General features: G+C 48.9%; 5 protein-coding genes across 5 annotated transcripts; 3 read left to right on the top strand and 2 right to left on the bottom strand.

The window, feature by feature from the left end:
- Positions 1–509: 509 nt before the first annotated feature.
- On the top strand, positions 510–2,420 carry UREG_04246 (uncharacterized protein; the record flags this gene model as incomplete). The annotated part of the gene is made up of 2 exons (XM_002544683.1): positions 510–632; positions 1,116–2,420. The coding sequence occupies 2 exons, from the start codon at positions 510–512 to the stop codon at positions 2,418–2,420; spliced, it is 1,428 nt and encodes a 475-aa protein (XP_002544729.1).
- Positions 2,421–2,562: 142 nt separating this feature from the next.
- Positions 2,563–3,844, bottom strand: UREG_04245 (sterol 24-C-methyltransferase; the record flags this gene model as incomplete). Its single annotated transcript, XM_002544682.1, has 3 exons — positions 2,563–3,159; positions 3,218–3,539; positions 3,621–3,844. 3 exons carry the CDS (start codon positions 3,842–3,844, stop codon positions 2,563–2,565), a joined length of 1,143 nt encoding a protein of 380 aa, XP_002544728.1.
- A 986-nt stretch (positions 3,845–4,830) lies between these two features.
- On the bottom strand, positions 4,831–6,911 carry UREG_04244 (MUS51 protein; the record flags this gene model as incomplete). Its single annotated transcript, XM_002544681.1, has 5 exons — positions 4,831–5,046; positions 5,137–5,240; positions 5,294–6,137; positions 6,186–6,797; positions 6,846–6,911. 5 exons carry the CDS (start codon positions 6,909–6,911, stop codon positions 4,831–4,833), a joined length of 1,842 nt encoding a protein of 613 aa, XP_002544727.1.
- Positions 6,912–7,262: 351 nt separating this feature from the next.
- UREG_04243 (ferrochelatase) lies at positions 7,263–8,651 on the top strand (the record flags this gene model as incomplete). Its single annotated transcript, XM_002544680.1, has 3 exons — positions 7,263–7,496; positions 7,550–8,132; positions 8,194–8,651. 3 exons carry the CDS (start codon positions 7,263–7,265, stop codon positions 8,649–8,651), a joined length of 1,275 nt encoding a protein of 424 aa, XP_002544726.1.
- Positions 8,652–9,339: 688 nt separating this feature from the next.
- UREG_04242 (uncharacterized protein) lies at positions 9,340–11,220 on the top strand (the record flags this gene model as incomplete). The annotated part of the gene is made up of 4 exons (XM_002544679.1): positions 9,340–9,579; positions 9,652–10,787; positions 10,998–11,092; positions 11,144–11,220. 4 exons carry the CDS (start codon positions 9,340–9,342, stop codon positions 11,218–11,220), a joined length of 1,548 nt encoding a protein of 515 aa, XP_002544725.1.
- Positions 11,221–12,234: the final 1,014 nt, after the last annotated feature.

Raw genomic sequence — 12,234 nt, 5'->3', positions numbered from 1 at the left:
CGATAATAATACCTCAAGAGCCTTGTCAGTGGACTCTATGCATCTGCTTTGTTCTTTCTTCCAGACCCGTCGTCCGCGCCGTACAGACATCCTATTGACGCCGTCTTGAGGGGATTTGAGACCCAGGACCTTCATATCCGAACCTCAGCCAAAAAATGGACTTCGCTCAGTAGCTTACGCTATAATGCAATACCATATAACAGTGGGAATAAAACTCCCGCCTCTAATTTAACAATGCGAAAACAATGGGCTCAGTAGCCTGACCCAGGCGAACGCCAACAACGGAATGTGCGCCCACAGGAATATGCCGCTGTGACATCTCCACCCCTCAAAAGCACTCTTCAAAGTCACTGTCCCCATGTCCGTGCTAGGATAGTGGCCTATAAAGATATGGAAGACATCTGGATCAGTGGAGCGCACCTTCCAAACTTGGAGCCAATCGATCTGCTAGGCCGCTCGCTTCGGACAGCGTCACTACATCGCCTTGCGATATCAAAAGGTCTGCTGCAATGGGCGCTTTTCTAGCCGCTCTTTGCGTACTAGTGAAAAGTTCTATGCTGGTCATTGGCACCTTTACAAGTTTGATCAGCGTCGATTTTGCGTCTTTCGTGAACTTGGTGTGCTTATCAAGTGTAAGTTAGCAATCAAGGAGGTGTTGTTAGGGTGCAGCCGCAATTGGCTCCTCACAACTCCTAAATGCATGCGATATCGCCTGCTATTATATAAACAACCAATCCTGGATGTTTTGTATCGCGGCTTCTCTCTATAACTTATTCTCTCTTGCCCTTGATTTTCCAACTTGACTGGTGAAGCTAAACGGCTCTCACTTAACACGTTATGAACCAACTTTGTTAACAACTCAAACTGTAGGTGCACCATATTACCATTTCTCCTACTAGACGCAGAATTAGTTGCGTCGTACAAAAGAATAAGAGATAAACAAACAAGAAATTTAGTGAATGCCATTTGCATTCTTCTTGTTGCGCTCTATCACCTGACTTTATATCTCTATCAATATCTCTTGATGTTACATTACCTTTCTTTTTCATCATTATCGCCTTCTCTAGCCAACTTACAACAACATTACTATTTGGAATTTGTCTATTATTCAAAAGATGAACGAAACCGCTATCCAAACAAATAGACTAGAGGTCCGCTTTGGGTCCCTGGTGAACATTACGGAGACTTCCCTCTTACAACTTGCTGCGAGGTTTTATTGGCAGCGAACAGGAATATTTGACCCTTTCGGCCGCTTGATCGATAGCCTAAATGGTTCTTACAATATAGTCCACATTGTGGAATTTCGTGCTGGTGAGAAATATGTGATTCGCATCCCAGCAACGGGCTGGGGAGACCGCTTTACTCAGTCGGCAAGGCGCGCATTCGTGGCCCAGATACGCACAATGCAATATATCAAAAAGAATACAACTCTCCCAATTCCGGAGATTTACGGTTATAACGACGGTTTTCGCAACGAAATCGGCGCACCCTTCATGGTTATGGGCTATGTGCACGGTGTTCCTGTGAACAAAAGGTGGTTCGACGAATCGGGGCCGGGTATTTTGGAAGAACGGCGCCTTAGGATCTTGGATAGTCTTGCGGAAACAATGTCACAGCTTCAAAACCTCAAATTTGACAGGATTGGCACATTAGTCTTTGATCAAGGGGGGCTCACGATCGGCCCTTGCTACCGCTGGTACGATGGGACGTTCGGACAAGCAGACTATGGTAAAGTTCTTAGGGTCGAGGAATCTGGGCCCTTCAGCTCATCGCAAGAATACCTTCAGCACTGCCTAGCTTCGCGTGAGGGAGGTGAAATTTCAAAGGATCCAATTGTCAACGCAGGTTCTCGGGCGCTGCTTGAGATGATCATTTCGTGCCTGCCACCCTCGACCAACGGAAAATCCGACAACGAGAGTTTCGTCCTTGGCTTGCAAGATTTCAACTGGCAAAACATAATGACCGATGAAACTGGAAGGGTCACTGGTATCGTCGATTGGGACAACGTACAAACCATGCCCAGGCACTTTGGGTACGCATGTTTCCCCTTCTGGCTCGCCGTGGACTGGAACCCCGTTCTGTATCACTTTCGTTTACGAAGGTCGTTCAAGGAAAACACTCCCGAAGCGCTAAGATATTACCGGCAAGTTTACTATAACATGATGGCAAAATATCTCCACAACGTGAGCGATCTGAGGCTCGTACGGAAGTCACACATTTTCGGCTCTCTCCTTACCGCGGCTACGAATCCCACCACCAGGGAACATATCGTGAGGAAGATTCTTGAAGAAGCTATGGGTGCAGATGAGCAGGCCGAAGACGTCCGTAAGCTCATACGTATGGCTAGCGGCGGTCTCTCTGCCACAGAAGAAGACTCGATTTTGCAAGGATTTCGAACTTTACTTTTCGTTCCAAACTGAGCGATCTTGCTGGCAGCGTTCTGCTGATTTCTGGTTTAAAATATTGTAGACATGCAACCTGATTCGTTTGAGGTCTAAAAAGAAGTTTTATTTTTTCTCCTGAATTCCAAACTAGTAACTAGGTATCAGCCCCTAGCCTCCATCATTGCCCTTTGCCGCTGACTCGCTGGGTAGGCTTCCTTGCCACCATTAAGTACATTGGAGTGAACAACCCTTCTCTCCCACCAGCCACCAGGGCTTCTGCCCCCTGTGAAAGCACTTTCAAAGTATCTAACGTCCCAGGAGGAGCCAAACGCACACCTTCTAGCACCCCGACCAACGTACTCATCGCCATTCGCCCCATCCAAGTCAACCTCAGCGCAGTCAAACGCTCCCAGAGCGTACCCCCAGCGCGAAACTCTCCTGCAAGGGGTGCGTACCATGGAATTTCGTCCGGATGAGCAGCCAGATCTTCCTCGTATTCTAGTAGGAATCCCGCGGCTTTGATGGCGCTCACGGCGTGCTGGCGTGTCATCATACTCGCTATACCGTTCCCGCGTTCGATTCCGAGACGCATGGCACGATGACGGGGATCGGAGTCGTCATATTTGTCAGTCATGACCCATTCATAGACGCCAAATGCACCGCCTGGTTTGAGAACATTGTAAACCTGCTCGTAGGCGCCTTGGAGGGAGGGAGCATGCACGGTCGCCTCGATGGCATAGACGGCGTCGAAAGAATTCTCAGGGAAGTCAATGTTCTATAGGATGTAGTTTAGTACGAATGCTTCCCTTTTTGACAGCGGAAAAGAAACATACCATGAAGTCCCCCTTGACGAAAGAAACTTTGGTGCTAAGGCCTTGCCGTTGAGAATGCAGGGTCGCACGCTGGACCTGATATCCATTGTTGTTCAATCCAACAACGGTGCATCCCGTAAAAGTTGCCATCTCCCTTGCTGGACCTCCGACACCACAACCAACATCCAACACGTGCATGTCTCGTTTTAAGCCCATGAGATATGCCAAATAGTGCTCGTGTCGTGCTAGAGCCTGCCGAAATGGCTCGCCAATTGCGAACCGACAGAGATGGAATGATTGAGCCCATGCTTCTTCATAGATGTCGGTCGCAAGATCATAGTAACTATTACACCTCCGTCAGCGCCTAGGATGCTAAAGTTGAAAAGGGAATCAAGAAAGCTACCCATTCACCAATGACATGTACTTGCTTATTCTGCCGTCTCTCTCGTCATCGGTGTTCTCTCTTGCTTTTCCATCGTTTGCGTCCCAGAAGTTCAAATAGTTGTCTGCGATTGCACGATGAGATTTGTGATCCTTTTTCAGCATGGACAAAAACGCATTCTGCTCAGCTGCTGATTTCGCGTGCATTGGCTCGACTGATGGCTCGAAATGGTGCATTTCATTGGCTTGAGGAGGTGCTGACGACATTGATTGCTATCCGGTGATGGCCAAGGTATAGCACTGCTTCATAAGGGACAAAACACCGGGCTTTACTGCGGGAGCAGCAATATTTATACATCAGAGGGACTGACAATCGCATCCATCCTCTGTATCTTCCGGATCCAAACCAGCGATCTTCATTCTCATTCCCCGATGCCAGTTGCCCGGACGTACTCCATCATTGCTCCCACAAGATCTTCACCACAGCCCTCTGCTTACTGTTGGCCCAAGAAACGTCCACGCAAGTGGTTTTGCGGTAACAAGAGCTTCAGGGGGGTCCCTTGGGGAGAAGACGCAGGGTTTTGGGCTGTGTGTTGAACGAGTGTTGGTTGTGAGCTTCCGAGAAAGATCACGCCATATCTGGATTCTTGCAAGTGGCACGGGACAGCTGCCATTGGAAGCTGCCGGGACGAGAAGAAGCAGAGATCCGGATGCTGGGGCGATGTGGAGAGAGGATGCGGTCCGGGTTGCTGGGTTTGTGTAAGAGAGGCCGGAACGGGAGAGTGAGACTCCGGGACAGGGAGAACCAAACCGCCAGCGACCTTAGCTCCAAAGACCAAGCACCGGTGCGTGGAATTGTAGTTTGAGTGTACTTCGCCGTGTGGAATTGGGTTCATGGCGTATGAGCTTATCAGAAACCGAAATCTTGCAATACATTGACATCAATTCATTTCCCTACCGTTTAGACCACATAGGACAAGTCGTCTGAAATACATAGATCAGTGGTTACAATCCACCTCCCAGGAACAAAACGTCTAAGATGATGCCCGTGTCTCAATTCCCAAAAATGGCCATGACGGGTCTAAACTACAATCATTTCTTCTCAAAAAGCTCCTCAACCCGATCAATCAAGTCAGCCTTTTTACCCGTGGTTGGCAGATTATGACTTGATAGAAAGTCCTTTAGATAGACCACCGTAAGCTAAAGGAGCAAATTAGCTAAATGATCACCGCGTGTGGAAGAACGAAATAGGTTCAAACCTTGTTCAAGGTGCCTTTTATATAATGCATCTTCACCTCCTCGTCGCTGGTGCCTTCAGCCTTTACCTTTTTAGTTGCTCGTCCATCGCCTTCAGCCGCTTTGCTGGGTGCGGGCCTCTTAGCCAAAGTCGTAACTGGCTTTGGGCGATCGAGCTGCCGATACTGGTCTTCCAGTTCTTCGCCCCAGGCAACAACGAATTCGCCAGCACGCTAAAAAAAATCAGCACTGGCCATGTCCAAATGGTATTTGTTGGTGCTCCAGCTCGCCACCACACAAGCTTGGGAATATTATTCACAAACCTTGTCAATTTGCTTATATTTGGGAATCGTTTTATCTTCGGGTTGCTCCGGTAAGTCCTCGTCAAGCGCCAGCGCTTGAAGAATGCGATAGTGCCATTGCAAAGCTATTCGCTTGTTAGAGATCTAAACTGAACTGGAACGGGTTAAGGTGACCTACAAGGATTAGGGTACTTTTGCGGGTCATATCTGCTCTTGGGGAGTTGTAACTTCTGAATGACATCTCTCATTTTGTCCACCAAAGGTTCAGGGGCCACTATATGTTCCGTTTCGGGGTTTCTGCGGATATCGTCCGCAAAAGGTAACGGTAGAATCCACATTCCTGGTGGGATAACTTGGGCGCCCTGTTCGTCGAGTTCCTCTTCCCCTGGGATCATCGCAGCCATGACCGGAGCGGCGTTCTTTCGGGCAACAAACCATACAAGAGCATACTTCCCTTGTTTGAGGAGTGTCTGCTGCAACGCTGAGAAGACACGAGTAGATCCTACAAACACTCCTTCAGAAGGGTATATAAACGTTGGTTGCTTAATCGACGCCCAAATCGGAAGTAATGACATGGATCTGAACCCGATTATACGGATGACTGGATCACCAAAGTTTCTCAACGCACTCTGCTCTTCTTGGGTGAATGTGATCTGCTCGCCCCCAAATTTGTAAGCTTTCCTGATCTCCCATTTTTCGACTTCCCGTGCAGAGTCATCCGCCATCTGCGTAGTTATACCCTTTGCAAGCTGCGGCTCTTCACCTCCTAACCACACATAGCAGCTTCTCGCTGGTTCTTGTCGTTTGAAAATAATGTATCCGGTGACGGATATCTTGAAATCGGGACCGATTTCTAATGGTATACTGGAGAATAAAGCACGACGAGGTGTAGATTTTGAATTGATCGAAGATAGCAGGCTATTCAATATCGATATGCCGTCGCCACCGCTGGAAGTGGGTTTGGACGTGTGAGAGTAATCTGGAGCCTCTGGATCCGTTGGAGAAGCTCGATATATTATATCCTAGTCAGGTCAGTATCGGTTTGATAGAACGATACACATGAAACGTACATCGTAGAACTTGGACGTATCAAAATCTCCTTCGGGGGTGGACAGGGGAAACAATTCAATTACGACACCCAAGTCATACAAGTCCTTCGCGCGAACAGTAGCCGCAGATCTCATCGCCCTATCCTTGGCGTGTGGATTATCATTGTTGGTCACAATAAACAGTCGTCGAGACGAGAAGTTAGGGGCCTTTGTCGTGAATATCTGGTTGGCACAGAACAAGACGTTGGCCATCGAAACGGGCTCCTTGGAGGGAACCAGGATTTCAGCAGCCCTGTCTTCATTTTCTACCAACGCCCGGAGTTCTTTCACGTCTGACGCGAGTGGCACATCAAGGTCTGTGAATAGGTAGCAATGGGGGTAGGGCAGGCTCCCCCTTCCGTCTTCGTCATCGGCATAGAACTTTGAGGATTCCGTCCCATAAAGCAAAACGCCAATCATGTCTTTGGGGTTTGATATGATCCGCTGCTGCATCAAATGATATGCACATTTGAGCGCAGCAGTAGCTGGAGATTCCGGTCGCGTCCGCTTGGAGCCGGAGTTCGGATCTACCGTCAACATAGATTCGCTAATTTCGATTGCAAAGAGGACGGCATCTTTGACGCTTTTGTATCCCTATTTCGATCAGCGGGTGCAGCCTGGAGACATCAGAATAGCTCTCACACTCTCATCAACCTCTTCCTCCTCCTCAAACGTATCTTCTTCGCGATTGTACTCGCTGTCAGCCATTGCCACGGCTATCACTCATTCAACGAGGTCAAGCTCTTAGTTACTGTGTAAAATGATGAGAATCACAGAGAATCAGCTCATCGTCCCGTCGCCATTGCAGCCTAGTCGCGATGAGGTAATCAACGGTGACGCGCCAAAACGCCAGGTCACGTGAGGAACTATGACATCCCTCCGCGTTTGATTGGACGGGCCAAGCTAGCTCCGGCTTCTCCAGGAAAGCTGATAGCAGCGAGAGAAGAGACAAGTCAGGTTGGCCAACAGTCCAACAGCCAGCCTCATTTTCAGTGTCTTTTGCTGCTGGCCAGCTATCCTAATACCCAAAGTTTTTGCACAAAAGCAGAACAAGTCAGAATGGCCTTGCAGAGGTCGATGGCCAGGTTGTGCCGGCGGGAGATGGGCGGCAGCATGTGGAGAGCATCGAGCATTGCAAACAATTATAGCCAAAAGGGATGCGGAATGGCCACCGCAGTGCCGCCCGTCACGCAAAGCTCGACCGGAGCCAAAGGCCCCACTGCGATGGTCTTTTTGAATATGGGCGGACCCTCGACAACGGACGAGGTCGGCGACTTCTTGAGCAGGCTATTCGTGCGTATTCTTTGGGCCACCGTTGGCTGCCCCCATGCTTATTGCTTACACAGGCGGATGGCGATTTAATACCTCTTGGTCGACTTCAATCCTATCTCGGACCCCTCATATCCCGTCGAAGAACGCCCAAAATTCAGAAGCAGTACGCAGAGATCGGCGGCGGGTCTCCAATCCGGAAATGGTCTGAATACCAGTGCGAGGAGATGTGTAAAATACTGGATAAGATCTCGCCTGAAACCGCTCCTCATAAGCCATACGTCGCCTTTCGATATGCCGCTCCCCTAACAGAAGAAATGTACACTAAACTACTCGACGATGGATTTGGTGGAGGCCGGGCAGGTCGGGCGGTAGCGTTTACTCAATATCCCCAATACTCGTGCTCCACAACAGGCAGTTCACTGAACGAGTTATGGAAATGGAGAAACCGATTAGAAACGAAGCGTGGGAATGGCGGGGTCGAACCGACTGGTACAATACAATGGAGTGTGATCGATCGATGGCCAACCCATGCTGGCTTAGTCGAGGCGTTTGCTCAGAACATCGAGGCACAGTTGAAGACATACCCTGAAGAGCGAAGAAAGGATGTTGTGTTGCTATTTTCAGCTCACAGTCTACCAATGAGTGTCGTCAATCGAGGTATTGCCCTTTGGCCACTCCAGTTTTTGTGCAGCATCAGCAGCTAACCCATTCGACCAAGGTGACCCTTACCCTGCCGAGGTGGCCGCAACCGTTCATGCCGTGATGCAACGGCTAAAATTCTCAAACCCTTATCGACTTTGCTGGCAGTCGCAAGTTGGGCCATCCGCATGGCTCGGCGCGCAGACCAGTCACACTGTTGAGAACTACGTGAAACGCGGCCAGACCGATCTCTTACTTGTCCCCATCGCCTTTACCAGTGATCATATTGAAACTTTATATGAACTCGACCAGGAAGTCATAAAGGATGCTAACAGCCCGGGGGTGAAGCGCGCTGAGAGTTTGAACGGCAATCCGGTATTCATCCAGGGCCTTGCAGACCTTGCAGCTGAGCATTTACGCAGTAACGAGACTTGCTCCCTCCAGATGACTCTAAGATGCCAAGGCTGTACGAGCGACAGATGTTTATATCAGAAGAAATTCTTTGCTGGGCCGCAGTACAGCCATCTTGTACGATAAACGACAGATTAAATGTATGATTATTTGGAGAATTTCCCTGTCACCACTTCTTGGGCGCGAGACGTGTTTATGGGCGTTTGCTTGGATAGACTGGTCAAAGATCTTCAGCATTCATCCTCCAGTGTATTTAGAAATCAGGATACTCCCTACAGATGAGGCGGTCATCACAACACTGCCTGTTACGCACCATAATTAGAAAATGTGCCTGACCACGGCTGGAATGCAACGCTGCAATTACGTCAACTGTTGGGACAAGCATTGACTGGTGACACCCGTCCCAGCCCTTGCATGTCAGACCAAAAAGCAAATCAGAAAGCAACAAATGCTGCAGCCTCGTGGAATACCATGTGCAGACTCAACAGGCCCAAGCCCATGATGATCTGTCAGTTGCAGACCGATTTGCCGAACAGCTCAAACACAACCCGGGATGGTTATCTGCTCTCATGCACTCACTCTTCGCTAGTTAACTAACCGCTAGTTAGTGCAGGATATCCAAGTTCTGGCCTTGAAACTGTATCAGCCCTTCATAATGCCTGTCAAGGGCGTTCCAAGTCCTCTTCTTCTTTCGACTTGCTAAATACATACTGTCAAACCTGTCGGGTTAAGTTCCTCACCGTCCAAAGCCAAATGAATTCGGTAGTTTACCCGTCCTCAAACCAAAGCCCACCGCAAAGCTTAGCCCGCCCAAATGCCGGTTCAAGCACCCAGTACTCTAGGGCACGAGGGCGAAAGTGCGATTCATGGCCGTCCCAACCGCCATGGTCCTATGATCACTGAGAATATGGAGGAAGAAATCGTGGACGAGCGTACAACGCTGCTTGCGCGCGACGGTTCGGATACCTCGGATAGGACTTCGACTAACGACAAGCACGCTGAAGAGTGGACGGCTGCAGGATTTGCAGGCTTGCCCTGGTGGAAACGGCCTTCTGTAAGCCGCCTCTATGTTGTCTCTCGGTTATAAGCAGCCGGTTCTTGTGGCCTGACAGTTGCGTTCCGTTAGATCTTCTGGGTTATTCCGCCGTTGCTCCCGTTTACTATCGCATTCGGCGGTGTCGCAGTTCCCAAAATCAACCTGATTCTGACTCTAATTTGCCGCGACTACCTTGCTGAGAGGAGCGTCAAGGATCCCACGTTTACGTATCTGCCTGTGATATTTGGTGAGGACAATCCACAATGTCGTATCCCCGAGGTTCAGGCACTGGTGTCGAGGTTCCAGCTGATGCTCAACCTGATTGCGGGAGGCCTCGCCGCAATTGCAAGCCCAAAACTGGGCGTACTTTCGGATGGATATGGACGAACAAAGATCATTGGACTGGCGACACTTGGGACGTTGCTTGGTGAAGTGCTCACGGTGCTCGTTGCGGCACGCCCCGATATCTTCCCCCTAAACCTACTTCTGCTGGGTGCTCTGGTCGACGGCTTATTCGGGTCTGTCACGACGGCTGTTGCGCTGACTCAATCATACGCGGCTGATTGTATCCCACCAGAAAGGCGAAACGTTGCGTTCGGGTATTTTCACGGAGCTTTATTTAGCGGCATTGCGCTTGGCCCCTTGATCGCAGGCTATCTGATCAAGCTCACGGAGAATGTCCTCATAGTATTTTATTCTGTTCTGGGATGTCAGTTGCTGTTCCTCCTTTCCGTCACCCTCATCGTGCCGGAATCGCTCTCGAAAGAACGCCAGGAACAAAATCGGCGGAGACGAAACATACAATTGACCGGGATGCGCCTATCCTGGAAACATTTCAATCCCTTGGACTTTTTGAAGCCACTCTCTATATTCTTTCCGCCAAAAAGCAAGGCAAACGCATTGCTACCTGGCGAGACAAAGAGGTTACATGATTTACGACGGAATCTAATCATCTTGGCCGCTATTGACGCCTCGATTTTCGGTGTGGCCATGGGGACGATGGGTATCTTGATCATTTACGCGGAGTACATGTTTCACTGGGGCAATTTCGAATCCAGCATGCTTGTCTCACTCACCAGCTCCGTCCGGGTGGTTCTTTTACTAGTCGTTCTTCCAACCATAACTCGACTGGTTCGTGGACGTGCATCTGGTAGAAGTCACAACACTGGATCGGATATGCTCGACATTGTTGTAATCAGGATATCCGTTCTATTCGACATGCTGGGGTATGTAGGATATTGCCTCGTTCGGTCCGGTCCGCTATTGATGCTATCCGGGGCCACTGCGGCTATGGCGGCCATGGCTTCGCCGACATTACAGTCGTCTCTCACTAAACATGTCCCTGCAGATCGAACTGGACAGCTGCTAGGCGCCATTGGATTATTACATGCCCTTGCTCGTGTGATTGCCCCTACGGTATTTAATTTAATATACAGTCTTACAGTTGGAACATTCCCTCAAACAGTTTTTATTTGTTTGGCGGGATTAATCTTCGTTGCATTCCTATCTTCTTGGTTTCTAAAACCTCACGGTTAGTAACCCTGCTTCGGATCATGACCATTTACTGACCTCGACCGTATAGTATATCTGCCCGAGTCGCTCCCTGGTAGCAATGAGGTGGAGCCAGAGGACCTTGAAGATGTTACCGACGTTTTATAATCTTCCCCATGCACATATTGATATTGTAGTGTACATACATTTGTTAGATTTGGTGCGAGAATCCTGGAGCCCGCTTGCTGTCTCTCATTGATACCCTGAAAGGCAAGCCGAACTTATTTTCATTACAGCGCGAACAATTTCAATGGCATAACGATCCTGTGGATACGACCTGATCGATTATGCTGGACTTTGTTCATTTATCTCTCGCAAACGGTCCTCCGTTTAACACCATTTATGTATCGATAGGGCTTTGGTGTTGTTCAAAACACATCTTTTCCCATAGAGTTGGCACGGCTTTCCAGCTTTATGGCACCCAGGCGGTGCCTCGCTTGCTATTTCTTTTGCAATTATAGAGGGTTTCTCAGCGGATATATGGTCGATTTTTCTCGAATATAAACGAAGAACATGAACAAAGAACATGAACGAAGAACATGAACGAATCTCTTACATTTCGAAAGATTTATTTTCTTGGGCCCCATAACATTGATATGGATTCATCAGTCTTCGTTAATTATAAGAGTCAATGTCCGAAAACGCCAGCAACCATTCAAAACACAGCCTCCCTTGCTCAACGACGGGGCGCAACTTGGTAACATGTGACGACTAGCAGGAAGAGATAAGAGGTGGGATAATCACTACTGTGCGGCACATTACTGCGAGAGTGAAGAATAGAAAGACGAAGAAGACAAGGCATCTTGTGCTGCAACACAGAATTTATGAAACTCTTCGAAAGTGGTCTGCTACCATTATGTATTGGCTCGATTGCGGAAGACATCCATTTGAAAAGGTTTGAGTTATAGTGGTGAAGAAGGTCAAAAGCAAGGGGCCAAAGCCATCACATGTTGTCACACCCTGATGCATATTAGGCAACCCTAGTTGTAGTATCAATTTCTTGGATGGAGAGGGTCTTCAACCTTGATAGTTTCGCCCAGCCGTGAGCCCTTTGGATGATGCTCATCAAGGATTCCCACCCAGATCAACGGTCCTCGCCTTGCTGATGGGTCGTCGTTATAG

The sequence above is a fragment of the Uncinocarpus reesii genome, genomic scaffold, assembly GCF_000003515.1.
Source record: "Uncinocarpus reesii 1704 scaffold_2 genomic scaffold, whole genome shotgun sequence".
In the NCBI taxonomy this organism is placed as follows: Eukaryota; Fungi; Ascomycota; class Eurotiomycetes; order Onygenales; family Onygenaceae; genus Uncinocarpus; species Uncinocarpus reesii.
This window is presented reverse-complemented; position numbering and strand designations above follow the sequence as displayed.